Source organism: Plasmodium yoelii (assembly GCF_900002385.2).
Source record: "Plasmodium yoelii strain 17X genome assembly, chromosome: 10".
Taxonomy (NCBI): domain Eukaryota; phylum Apicomplexa; class Aconoidasida; order Haemosporida; family Plasmodiidae; genus Plasmodium; species Plasmodium yoelii.
In genome coordinates this window covers 1018466-1032840 of record NC_036182.2, presented here as the reverse complement: position 1 = coordinate 1032840, position 14375 = coordinate 1018466, and the positions used below count along the sequence as shown (strand labels likewise).

General features: G+C 21.7%; 5 protein-coding genes across 5 annotated transcripts; 2 read left to right on the top strand and 3 right to left on the bottom strand.

Annotated features, from left to right (window-relative positions):
- Window positions 1-1890: 1890 nt before the first annotated feature.
- On the top strand, window positions 1891-4621 carry PY17X_1024400 (surface protein P113, putative; the record flags this gene model as incomplete). Its single annotated transcript, XM_022956271.1, has 2 exons — window positions 1891-2006; window positions 2209-4621. 2 exons carry the CDS (start codon window positions 1891-1893, stop codon window positions 4619-4621), a joined length of 2529 nt encoding a protein of 842 aa, XP_022813335.1.
- Window positions 4622-4924: 303 nt separating this feature from the next.
- On the bottom strand, window positions 4925-6114 carry PY17X_1024300 (dynein light chain, putative; the record flags this gene model as incomplete). Its single annotated transcript, XM_022956270.1, has 4 exons — window positions 4925-5014; window positions 5128-5302; window positions 5455-5546; window positions 5695-6114. 4 exons carry the CDS (start codon window positions 6112-6114, stop codon window positions 4925-4927), a joined length of 777 nt encoding a protein of 258 aa, XP_022813334.1.
- A 602-nt stretch (window positions 6115-6716) lies between these two features.
- PY17X_1024200 (mannose-1-phosphate guanyltransferase, putative) lies at window positions 6717-8094 on the bottom strand (the record flags this gene model as incomplete). The annotated part of the gene is made up of 2 exons (XM_721126.1): window positions 6717-7601; window positions 7696-8094. 2 exons carry the CDS (start codon window positions 8092-8094, stop codon window positions 6717-6719), a joined length of 1284 nt encoding a protein of 427 aa, XP_726219.1.
- Window positions 8095-8883: 789 nt separating this feature from the next.
- On the bottom strand, window positions 8884-9973 carry PY17X_1024100 (DIX domain-containing protein, putative; the record flags this gene model as incomplete). Its single annotated transcript, XM_022956269.1, has 4 exons — window positions 8884-8927; window positions 9059-9293; window positions 9549-9642; window positions 9822-9973. The coding sequence occupies 4 exons, from the start codon at window positions 9971-9973 to the stop codon at window positions 8884-8886; spliced, it is 525 nt and encodes a 174-aa protein (XP_022813333.1).
- Window positions 9974-11237: 1264 nt separating this feature from the next.
- Window positions 11238-14204, top strand: PY17X_1024000 (conserved Plasmodium protein, unknown function; the record flags this gene model as incomplete). The annotated part of the gene is made up of 1 exon (XM_022956268.1): window positions 11238-14204. One exon carries the CDS (start codon window positions 11238-11240, stop codon window positions 14202-14204), a length of 2967 nt encoding a protein of 988 aa, XP_022813332.1.
- Between the last annotated feature and the right edge of the window lie 171 nt (window positions 14205-14375).

The window sequence follows — 14375 nt, the reverse complement described above, 5'->3', positions numbered from 1 at the left end:
TTAAAATATGTTCTTTATTTTGTCTTTTATTTTGTTTACCTAATCTACGATTTATGAAGATTTATTATATTTGTAACAACACTATTTTTTTATAAAACATTTATACAAACAGCGTGATTGGGTAATACTCTCAAACTGTGTGCAAAAAAAATGAAAAAAAAAAAGAAAAGATCTATAGCCTTATTTTACATTTACAAGCCTGTTTACTGTTTTATTTGATAAACTCCATTTTTTTTTGAAATCGTGAGCAGATATAATAGTGTAAAAGATTTTATTATTCTTAATATAAATATTTTTAAAAAAAACCTTATATTTTATGACCTATTATTATTAATAATGTGTTAAAGTAAAAATGTATTATATTCAAAAATAACATAGAACAAATCAATGTATATTAATCAATATGTACTAATCAATAATGTATATTAATAATGTATATATTTTTTTAATTTTGGCAACATTATATATATGAGATTTTTTCGTCATATATTTTTTAAAATGTAATTACCACATAAATAGGTGTTGATTATTTTGCCATAATTTATTTGTGATTAACTATTTTAGGTAACTTATTTATGTGTTTAATTATAGTTGTACATATTTTGTTTTTTTATTAATATGAAAACAACATAAATGACACAGTTGTGGCAAAAACTAAAACAGGAACAAAAGTAACGTGATGATGTGGGCTCTATATATTTGTTTACACTACCATTTATAAAATTTAAAGGTTTTAATTAAATTTTAATAATATATCTAAATGTAGTATCCAATATTTAATAGGGTAAAACAAATATAACACATTTTTATTCAACCATCTCAAACAATAACTAGATCATAAAGCTTTTGTAATCAATTCAAAATTGTTATTTCCTTTAATTTAATATACAACACTTATTTATTAACCCTTTAATGTTTTTTTTGATTTATTAAAACATATAAATATATGCATGCAAATTGTACATTGAATTATAAAGAACATATATATAAATATATTATTATATATAAATATATTATATATATAAATATATATATTATATAAATATATTATTATATATATTATTATTATATATTATATATTTTTAGCTATAAATCCACATTGCACATGTGTTTGTTTAAGCTATTTTATAAATTTTATGTTTTATGGTATTTTTGTCATATTAGTTTTTTTTTTTTTAAATGACATTTATATGGATTAAAACTCTTTTATAAAAAGAGAGTTTAATTTTATCTCTTTTATTTATATAAATAAAAATAAAATAATTTATATATTTTTTTTAAAATAACGCCAAGTCTCCCACATTGCTTTAATAAAATTGGGTTTTATATTTTATAACATTCAAATTATAACTGATTTTATAGCTATATAATTATAATATTATATATTAATTGTTGATAATTTTATATATCCAATTTTGTACAATTTTGTGAAATTTATTTGTAAAGGATTTAATAGAGATCGTCAAATTCTGACGAGCAAAATATTAATAAATATTTTTTATTTCTTGAAATTTGACTGTTTTAGTATTATATATATAGAAAAAACCTATCTACATATATATTTCAGTTTTTTTTATAATTTTGTATAGAAGAAAATATTAGATCATATTTTACATCGTTATTTTTTTTATATATATTATATATTAAATATACACATTATTACTAAGTCTGATTAATTAACATAATTTTGTTTTTGCTTTCTCAGTCTTATGTCATAATAGCACGATAACATAATAATGTTCTACGATTTATTATTGTCATTATTATAAGTTTTTTTTTTAATTATACATTTTAAAGCCTCTTTTAATCATCATTAATACATATCTTCTTTAATGCAATTTTGCTACTATATTTTGTGTAATATGTACATATAATTTTTTTTAGTCTAAAATGAAAATATTTTTATTTAGTTTTTTTTTTGTCTTGTTTCAATATTGCTATTCGAAAAGCCCCAGTGATTATGCACACAGCGTTGTATCCAAATTTGGCAGTGAAAACACGCTGAAGTAAGCCAAAAAAATAAAAAAAAAATAATAAAATATATACACCTTATTTAGCTAGCACATTTATATGTCTAAGTTCCAAATGTTCCATTTTGTGTACATAGTGCATGTTTGCTTTGACTTTTTTTTTTTTTTTTTTTTTTCTTTTTTTTGTAAATATGACATGATGTATGCACACTTATTTTACCTTCTTATTATTTGATAGGTGTCCGAAGGGCAACGTATATATATTACAATGTCAAATAAAATGTGTGAATTCAAAAAATGAGATAATTTACAAAGAATGTTTAAATGATATAGAAAAAAAATGTAAAGATAAAAAGAGCTGTTCATATTATTTTGATTATATTTTTAAAACAAAAAATAATAAACTTCGAAATAGTAATAATATATATGTTGATGATTGTATAGATTCAGATCAAAATGAAATAAAAAGTACATTTACATGTGTATTAAATCCATCATTAGAGTTTGATAATAATAATAATGTAATTTATAATTTTTTATTAAATAATAAAAATACTGATAAAATAGTTTGTAAAAATAGTAATATATATATAAATAATGCAACAATACATTATACAATTAATGATGCAAAATTAAAAGATGTTACATCATATATAAAAGAAAAATGTAATGAAAAAACAAATTGTATAATAAATCCTTATACTATTCAAGTTGATATATTAAATGAAAAAAATAATCTATTTTTATTAAATTCATATATATCTATAAGTTTTGCATGTCTGAAAAATAATTCAGAATCATATTTAGAAGGAGAAGAGATTGATGAATTTGATCAAATCAATGATGAAGAAAGTGAAAATAACAATTATATAGATTATAATGATTCAGATGAAAAAAATGAAGAAATAATTTCCATAAAAAATGAAATTAATGATATATTAAATGATGAAAAAATTGATAATATAGGAGAAAAATTAAAAATAGCTAAATTTAGTATATCTAAAAAAATAATTGACGAAATGAAAAAAAAAAATGATATTTTTAATAATTTAGCAAATGAAATTTATCAATTTATGGGAAATGAATATTATTCTGTATCGGATATAAAAGACATGATTGAAGATCGATATAATGAATTAAACAAAACTTCACAAAGTGATCTATATTATATATATTTATTAAATGTATTAGATATAGAAAAAATATATGGTATTTATTTACCTTCTTATCAGGAAAGATTACAACAGATTCTACAAAAAAATATGACAAATTTACATAATATAGAAAAAAATATTGGATATCTTCGAAATATTTATATATCTCTTTATAAAAAATCAAAAAAATATAATATCCTTGATCTTTTTGATAAAGATAATGATTATATGTTAAATTATGATGAATTTGCAAAAGACAATGAAATTATTTCTGCTGATATATTTATTAAATCGAAACCCGATATTCCACAATTAAATTTTGAAATAAATAATGATGATAATAAAAATGTTAAATATAAAGATATTGATGATTTAGATAATCTTGACCATTTAAATAAAACTAGTAGAATTATAGATATTAGAAATGTTTTAATTAACCAATTAAAAATGTTATATAATCAAAGAAATAACATTTTTATAAAACAAGCTATGCTTATCAAATCTTATTGTTACAAAAATGCATTAAATATATCAAATTTTAGTTTGATTTTTAAAAATAATTATAATAAACTAAAATATGATACTTATAAAGAAGGAAATAATTATATTAATATTGCTAAACAAATACATCCCAATTTTGTTGTTAAATATTTGGATAATTTATATAAACAACATGTCAATAAAAATTATATTCTTAATTCATGGGATCCTAAATATAATAGAATGAATAAAAAAATTAAAATTATATTAATTCTTGGATATGACCAAATTATTCAAATTGAAAAACAAATATCTCGACACATTGACAAATATAATGCACTATTAGAAAAAGCTACACTTTACAATTTGGACAATTTATTTATTCAAACAACCAAAATGTTAACTGACCTTTCAGAAGACGAACCCTCATTAAATGATTCCACTTTTGAACCAATTCAAAATGACGAATCAGAACCCAATATGCCGCATGACCAAGGAGAGGCACCAGATGCAGAGTCCCCCGAGTCAAACAAACTCCCCGACCAGGCCGAAAAAGTTGAAAATGGCCAGGCTGAACAGGCTGAAAATGAAAATGTTGAAAATGGCCAAGTGGAAAAGGCTGACGACTCTAACAATGCGGACCAAATCGTTACTGGTGCAGATGACACAAATTACGACACCCCCCCTAGCGACTCCCCTAGCGACTCTCCTAGCGACTCTCCTAACGACAATATTGACAACGTTGATAGTGACAACGTTGATAGTGACAACGTTGATAGTGACAACGTTGATAGTGACGTAGACGGGTCTATTAAAATTATTAAATATAGCAAAGCGGAAGAAGATGAATATAATGAAGGTGAACAAAATGAAGGTGAACAAAATGAGGGTGAACAAAATGAGGGTAAAAAACTTGAGCTTGAACAAAATGGTGATGATGGAAATAAATCGAATGCAAGTTTAGCAAGTTTAAGCAATATTTTTTTTACAATTTTTATAGTTGCTTTATTTATTTAGACAATTTTTATAAATTTATGATTATTTTATTAAGCTCTTTTTGTTTAATATAATTTTAGTTCTTCGACATTTTATATAGTTCTTCAACATTTGTTTTATTTTTTTCACATTTGGTTTATTTTTTCACATTTGGTTTATTTTAATGGTTGACTGGCCCTTCTACACTCTTTATTTATTATTTTTTGAGTTTTATTTGAGTTTTATTTTTGAGCTTTATTTTTTGAGTTTTTATTTTTTCGTGGTTCCCTTCTTTTTCTTTGTACATATTAACTAATTAAACTTTTATTTTTTTTTTTTTACTTTTTACAATTGAAGTATTCTAGTAAAGTCATCCTTTTTACGTTGGTTAGCTTTTTTCAATTTGTCTATTTTGTTTTCATATATTAATGTTTCCTTAAAAAAAAAAAAAAAAAAAAAAAAATACATAAAATCAAAATGCATTCAGCAATATAGTATGTATGTATGTGTGTATAAGTATTAAGATAATGGTTATTTTTAAATGGTACTTTAGAAAGCTCTTTTTGGAAATTTGTTTTTTCAGTTTGAATAATTTGTTCAGTTAATAACACACTATTTTTCAAATCATTTATTTGTTTTTTTTGTGCTTCAATTTGGTTGATATAATTGTTTAGCGTATCATTTTGTTTTGTTTGTTTCTTTAAGTTGAATGTTATTGATGATCTAAAAAAAAAAAATAAATAATAAAAAAAAAAAAAAAAAAAAATATTACAATTGGCTAGTTGATTTGATAGAAATATAAAACAATAGTGTTCGATGGAAATATTCAATTTTATATTTTTTTCTTGATATGCACAATTTAGCTATTTGATTACTTAACCAACTTATGGTAATGTATCAAAACTATTACATTGTAGTTAAACAATTGCTTAAGTAAAATTCCTCGAGGAAAAGAAATGGTGGAGACCTAAAAATAAGATAAGAGTGTATTCATGTATCCACAAAAGTTTGGTAAATTTATCCACAAAAGTTTGGTAAATTTATCCACAAAAGTTTGGTAAATTTATCCACAAAAGTTTGGTAAATTTGTCCACAAAAGTTTGATAAATTAAAACCTGTCTACAAATTTCCATAAAAATTGATAATAATTCTTCTAAATGTTCATCCTTTATAATCATGTAATTGGAATAAATATTTGTAGTACACTCAAATATTTTTTTTAGACATAAAAATATATCATCATCATTTGTTAATTTTGATACATAAGATATATATTCTGTCTTTTTTTCATTATAATATTTAATTGGAAAAATATCATAAATTGGATCATTAAAAAGATATATATTTTTATTCCCATTTTTATATAGTATACTTGATTTTAAATTTTTACGAATTTTTTCTATTACCCTAACGATATTTTTTTCTTTCATATTTTTTTCATCTTTCGAATTTTTATTACTTCCTTCATTATTTTCTATAATTATAGGATTATCGTATTTTAAATATTTATTATATTTAACCAAATTATCTTTCATTTTTTTTTTTTTTAAATTATAATTTTCATTATAATTTTCATTATAAAATTATTATTTTTTTTATTTTATTCTTTAATTTGATGAAAGGTTTGCATGAACGTATTTTTTTGAGATCCCGAAAAAGGCATGCAATGCAAACAGCCACGTGTGTGCACAAATCGAAAGAGAAAAAAGGGGGAAAAAATAGAAAAAAAAGAAAAAAATATAGAAAAATATAGAAAAAAATAGGAAAAAAATAGGAAAAAATATAGAAAAATATAGAAAAAAAGATGGAAAAAATAGAAAAAAAGATGGAAAAAATAGAAAAAAAGATGGAAAAAATAGAAAAAAAGATGGAAAAAATAGAAAAAAAGATGGAAAAAGGTGAAACATTTCAGGTATGCTCTATTATGCGGGCATAAGAAATCATAAAGTGTATAAATGTAATATATAAATGTAATATATGAAGAGTGAAGAGCGAAAATGAATGCTGAATGGTGAAGGGGGGATTGTGTTTGTGAGATAGTCCGAGGGATGGTCGATTTCTATATAGTTTCATTTTAAACAAATTAATTTGAAAAAAATCATGATATTATAAAATTTTTTGAAAATGAAAAATTTGGCTACATAATAATTGCACCCTTATCATAAATCGAATTAGTTACTTCTTTATGTGGAAGTATAAATACATTGTTTATAAACAGTTCAGGTTTTAAATTAACATTTTCTCCTAAGACACACAACCCTTCAATTCTAGACCATTCCCCTATACAAGATTTCGAACCAATTATAGAACTATCAACATAGCTATATGCATTAATAATAGAATTTTTGAAAATACATGAATTTTTTATTCTACATCCTTCACCTAATATAACATTATTGCCTAAAACTACATTATCTCCCAAAAAACAATTATTTTTTATAATTGTATTTGAAGATATTAAAACATTTCCTTCTATTTTTATATCAAATTTTTTTATTTTATTTAAAACTTGATTTGTTTTTTCATCGAATTTATTTAATTCTTCAATATTTTCAAATGTTATAAATAATTTTTTTTTTTTTTTTTTTTTTACATCTTTATTTTGATCATGGTTGATGTTATAACAAATCAATAGCTGGTCAGGGATGACAGTTTTGTCATTTTCCAAATTTTCCAATTTTTCAGACTGTTCCAATTTTTCAGACTGTTCCGAATTTGCAAAATGGTCCAAGTAGAGCGCCTGGCCTTTTAAAAATTCACACGGCTTCCCAATATCTGCCCAAAAGCTATTTAACTTAAAAAAATATAACAAATTTTCTGTGGCTAGATTTGGAAATATTTCTTTTTCCAAGGATGTATTTCTTTTAGGAATTAAATTTAACACTTTTTTATTTAAAATATATATTCCTGAATTTATTAAACTGGATTCAGGAACTAATGGCTTCTCATCAAACTTAAGAATTTTTTTATCATTATCTGTGATTACAACTCCGAATGACCTTGGATCATCCACATCTTTCACCTAACGAATACGCAAAAAAGCAGACATTTTTAAATGGGTTGCAAAGAAGAAGACATTTTTAAAGCGCTTGCAAAGAAGGGAAGCCTATTCTTACCATAATTGTTAGTAAAGATTTATTTTCTTTGTGAAATTTCATCATATCAAGTAAAGGAAAAGAACAAATGATATCTGAATTAAAAACAAAAAAATCATCATATTTTGATAGAAAATTTTCAGCTAGCTTTATGGGTCCTCCTGTTCCTAACGGTTCATCTTCAATCGAAAAAATTATTTCAACATTATATTTTTCTTTTAAATTGTTTACAAAGCTTTTTATATTGTCTGGTTTATATGCAATTGCTAAGATTATTTCATTTATTCCAGATTTCGCTAAATTAAATATTTGGTGTTCTAAAATAGCTTTATTACAAAAATCAACTAGCGGTTTTGGGGTTGTTAATGTTAAGGGTCTTAATCGTGTTCCATATCCTCCCACTAAAATAAGTGCATTCATTATTATAAAAGTTTGTAAAAACAAAATAAATTGTATGAAAAAGAGGTCCAAACAAAATCAAAAATATAACATACCTCTTTATATCTCACTAAACATTTTTAAGCATTTTCCAAATCAAACCAAAAAATTAACCAAAAAATTAACCAAAAAATTGTTAAGCAAAAATAAAGTTACAAAAAAATCAAGTTGCAAAAAAAACTAACATTGTTATATGTGCATATATATGTCATAATATACTTATAAGAATATCCAAATATTTTTAATTTCACATTTGGTAAACAATGTTATAAAACCTTAAAAAAAGTGTGCACACAAAAATGTACATACATTCTAAAAAAAAATAATTCACATTATATTTTTGTATATTCAAATGTGTGAGTTATGCTAATTTAAAACAATGAAAAATAAGAAAATTAAGAAAAATAAGAAAAATAAGAAAATAAGAAAAATAAGAAAAATAGGAAAAATAAGAAAAATAGGAAAATTAAGAAAAATAAGAAAAATAGGAAAATTAAGAAAAATAAGAAAATTAAATAAGGCTTTATGTGCTGCCTATCTTGTGTAAAATCAAAATGTTATTAGCGTATTAATTATAGTTTGTGTTTTTTAAGCTAGGAAAAAAAAATTAATTTAAGGATATGCACAAAAATAAATGATGGTATATACAATTAAAAAAGGGAGGCAATAAAAAAGGGAGGAATAAAAAAGGGAGGAATAAAAAAGGGAGGCAAAATTTATGAAAAATAATTTAAATATAATAAGAACAATGTACAGCACATGTGTACATATCTAATTAAACATCAAATCGAAATAATTTTGATCCTTAGTATGTTCTGTAAAAAAAGAAATATGGAATATGTAACGCGAAATGTGGTATATGCAACGCGAAATGTGGTATATGCACGTGAAATGTGGTATATGCATTAGCATCTGCATTGGCATCTGCGTTGGCATTTGCGGGTACCTTTTTTATCCCTTAAATTTCCATGAGTTGTTTTATTTGGTGTTGTTTCAAATAACAACATATCAATGTTTGGTTTTGATTTATTTAGATTCGTAGAGTCGTTTATATTTATTTTTTTTTCTTCAAAAATTATTTTATCATTTTCACAAGAGGGTGTCAAATTATGATCATTAGCAATTTTATCGTTTAAACTTCCTTTATCATTTTTATTATTTAACCAACTTAATCTCAAAACCTATTGTTTATAAGAAAATTAAAAGATACCATATATCAGAAATATACAATTAGTGATGGGAAATACACACATTTTAAAATATGTCACTATTTCGGTAGTCTCTTTTGTATTTTATATGTGCATGTATTTATATGTGCATGTATTATAGTGTATGTATTTATATGTGCATGTATTATAGTGTATGTATTTATATGTGCATGTATTATAGTGTATGTATTTATATGTGCATGTTTTTTCGCCCCTTTTTAAGCGTACCTTCATGCATATGGAAGAATTAAAAGTGGGGATATTCGAAGAACTATCAGTAATGTCAACCCATACAGTATTATTATTGTGATTTATTTTAAATCTAAAATAGTATAAATATAAGTTTTGAAAAAATAATAAAGTTACGTATGGACATGTAGAGAATGAAATATATAGCTAAACTAGAATTAAAAATTAAAAATAAAAATAAAAAATTAAAAATAAAAAATAAAAAATAACGTTAACATATAGAAATATATAATTAAAATGAGATAAACAAACCTAAAATGATATGTTCCGGGTAAAGGAAATCCATCGCTAATATCTTTTAATGTTATTAAATTTGGTGGTTTGGAAATATAAAACACATTTTGTGAATTTTTATCTTCTTTATCATTGATAATGTTATAAAATACTATTGTTGTATTTTGCATTTTTCACTTATATTTATATATATCAATATATATTTTTTTAATTTAAACTTTTCTATACATTTGCAAAAAAAATGTTAATGCGAATATTGTTTATTTTAGACGCCTAATTTGGAAAATGAAATAAAAATAAAAATAAAAAAGCAAAATAAAATAACAAAATAGCAAAATAGCAAAATAACAAAATAGCAAAATAGCAAAATAGCAAAATAACAAAATAGCAAAATAGCAAAATAACAAAATAGCAAAATAACAAAATAACAAAATAACAAAATAACAAAAAAGTAGCGTTATTTTCAACCTTTATAAAGGCTTTATATTTCCATACATGTGTATATCTTTACATTTTATTGGGTAATTTTGTGCCAAATTTAGGGGAAAAGAAAATGTGTTAATAAAAAGGGTGATTATTCAAATTCCAAATAAATGTTTTACTTAATATGTGCATAAAAATAATATAAAATAAAAGAAAAAAATATAACAATTTTTTATTGTTATTAATTATCTAAGCTATTTTTAATATCCAAGCTAATTTTAGCCATCCTTAACTCTCTTTCTTTTTATTTACAAAAACCTTTGCATTTTGTTAGTATGCATATGTATATATATTGTACTTGTAGTTTTATTAATAAATTTTTTTAAAATAAAAACATATGCAATGCATTATATACATATACATATACATACATGCTTGCTTCTTAATGCACTTTATAATAGGCTAATATTTAATAGTTAATTTTTTTAATTATAAAAAAAAACATATAACATTTAAATAAAATGTAAGTATATAATTAATATAACATATTTTATATCATTTTTTAAATTACATTTTATTTTTTTGACTGACCTAATTAGTATAAAATCTAAAACAATAAGTAAAAATAGTTAAAAATATAATACATATTTATTGCATAATTTTAAAAACAATAAATCGTTATTCTAAGACAAAAGTAGTTGCAAGTTGTTATACATAATCATTACTAGCCTTTTTCTATTCTTGCACATATATAACAATTTAGCTAAATACATATCATTCCGTTTTTAATAATTTGGGGATAAAATAATGCGTTCTCAAAGTTTTTACCAAGTTTGGTCATATAAATATGTTCAAATGGTTTTGTAACATTCACAAGATATCGTTTTTACAATATATGGTTTTTACAATATATGGTTTTTACAAGATATAGTTTTTACAAAATATAGCCTTTTTTACAAGATATAGCTTTTTTTTTTTTTTTTTTTTTTTTTTTTTTTTTTTTTTTGCAAAATGAAGGATGGCAACCTTTTAATTGAAATGTTAAAACTAAGTAGGGAAAAAGAATTTGAAAAAGATCTCAAAATTCTTTTAGAAATAAATTTGCATAATTCTAGAATAAGTTCCCAAAATGAAGTTAAAGAAAACTGTCTTTTAAATGAGGAACAATTGAATAACTATATTGGGTATATAGAAAATATAAAAAATGATATAAAAAATAAAGTCATTTTTGAAAATAGCTATTTTGGCAATATATTAAATTGTTATCATAAAAGCGAAGAATATAATACCGCTATGAATTTCAAAACAAGCAACACGCAAAATGCACAAAATTGCCAAAATGCACAAAATTGTCAAAATGTACAAAATTGCCAAAATGCACAAAATTGTCAAAATGTACAAAATTGCCAAAATGCACAAAATTGTCAAAATAATAACAATATGCAAAACCTTGCTTATAACCAAAATTTAGCTAACTTTTTTTATATGAATTTAATTCGAAAATATACTGAAATAGAATATTATAAATGGTTACACAGCGATTTTACAAAAAAATTTTTATTTAATAATAGAGATGAAAATTACACAAATAGTTATCTTAACTCTTATATATGCCTTTTACATATTTATTCTAAAATTGTAGGATACGTATTATTAAAAAATGAAGACATTAACATTGGTCTGCTTCAATTTTGTAAAAATATAATTTTAAGAACATCCGAAGAATTGGAAAGCTTATTCAAAATTAGTAAAAAAGATATAAATTATAATTTAACCTTAAACAATATTAACTTGATTAAATATGCATATTTTATAATTGAAATGTTATGTAAAGATTATAACACAAATTATTTAAGTATATTATATATCTTATATTCCTTTGTATATTTTTTATCTAATTTTTTTTATACATGTTCGTTCGGTATTAATAATGAAAATTTTGAGAAAGAAATTCAAAATAACATAAATACAGACAATATTATTAAAAATTCTGAAAATAACATAAATACAGACAATATTATTAAAAATTCTGAAAATAACATAAATACAGACGATATTATTAAAAATTCTGAACATAACAATGTTAACAATTTAGATAAAAAAGAAATATTTCATAATTTAAATTCAATGTTTTTACATTATAATCATATGGAAAAATATGGAAAATCTAAATTTATGGAATTAAATGAAATGATGTTATATTTTATTTCTAAAAAAAAATTAGAACAATCTGATTGTAATTTTGAAAATATAATAAAAGATTTAAATATTCTTAAATATGCTACTTATTTAAAAAAAAATATTTTTTCCGAAATTTTTATGAACAGTCAGAATATTTGTAAAGAAATTAACACAAAATATGAAATTATTATGAACAAAATATTTCGAAAAATATGTAATTTTTCAGAAAATAGTCCATTATATTTAACTAAATTATTTAGTAATAAACAAGATAATGAAAAGTGTGTGCAAATAAATAGTGATTATAATGACAATACAAATTATATGAAAAAAGAATTGTTAAAAAAAACAAATTTGCACACAAGCTTATTTGAGAAATTTGAGTTTAATATTGATATAAATTTTTTTAAACAATATTTAAATAAAATTAATATAAAAGATGAAAATATTATTTATGAAGAAAAAAATAATTTCCTAAAATATTTTAATAAATATGAAGAAAATATAAAATTAAATAATTTGATTAATGATTTTTATTATATTGGAATTGATTTTGATAACACAATTACAAAAGAAGATACTTATTATGCATTTTTTAAATTGCTTATTAGTAAATGTTATAAAGTTGAGACAAATGAAACAATAGATTTATCAGAAGATGAAATAAATTTTTATGAAAATATTAATATAGACATATTAAATAATAAAAATTATAATAACACATTAAGTTTTAAAGAAAAATGTTTATGTTTAAATAAAATTGCAAAATGGTATTATATAAATGAATATGCTATTTTTAAACAACTTGAAACAAAAAAAGATATATCAACACCTTATTCAGATTCTTATTATTATTTTTTAAATAAAATTGATAGCTTATATACAAAAAATTCGATTTTATTGTCTTATTTTGAAATATTTAAAGATATAAATGTTGAAAATATAAATTCTATAATTAATGAAAATTATGAATTGTTTCAATTAAATGATTATTTTTTAGAAGTATTCTTAAATTTGATTAATTTTAAAAAAAAAAATATGAACAAATTTTATTTTGACATTATAACATTGAATATTAAAAAAAAAATATGTACATATACAATACGAAATAATCTTATTAAATATGATAAGGATTATGAAAAAGTAAAAAATTTGGTTGAAAATGATTTACAACATGTTAAACAAAATTATGATTCTGAATTAAAAAAATATTTTAACGTCTATTACTCAAAATTACATAATTATGATAAAAATACAAATAAATATAAAGGAACCTTTGAATTTGATAAACTAAAGTTGAAACATAATAATTATAAAAGTGACAATATAGATGAGAAGATAAACATAGATGAGAAGATAAACATGGTTGAGAAGATAAATATAGTTTCTATTTTTGATAAAACTGTAGTTATAAATAAAATATTTTCATTATTAGATAATTTAAATTATAAGTTATCTGCATTCATAGGAGATAGTATTATCGATTTAGATGCAATGCTTAGTGTAGATATAGGAATCATATTAGGTAAAAATACATTTCTTCTTAAATTTTGTGAAAAACATGATATTTTAATAAAACCTTTGGCATTTGCATCAGCAAAAATCGAATATTTAAAAAGAAAAAGAAATAAAAACAATTCTACAGAATCTGACATAAAAGAGGAAACAAAATTCGATCCAAATTATAAAATAAATAATGAACTATTTGATGATAATAAAAAAATATTATACTCTACAGAAAGTTGGGCAGAAATCGGGATATTCTTTTTTGGGGACATTTACAATACGAACTATTAGCAGTAGTAGTAGCAGTGGCAATAATGTAGCCATTTCCGTGTTCCCGTATTTATTGCATACATGCTAAACGTTGTTATATTATTTTCATTTTATTAAAAAACATTACCAAACATAGTTAAATGGACAGAATCAAGTTCCCAAAATTATAAATTTTTTATATCTCTTTAGTAG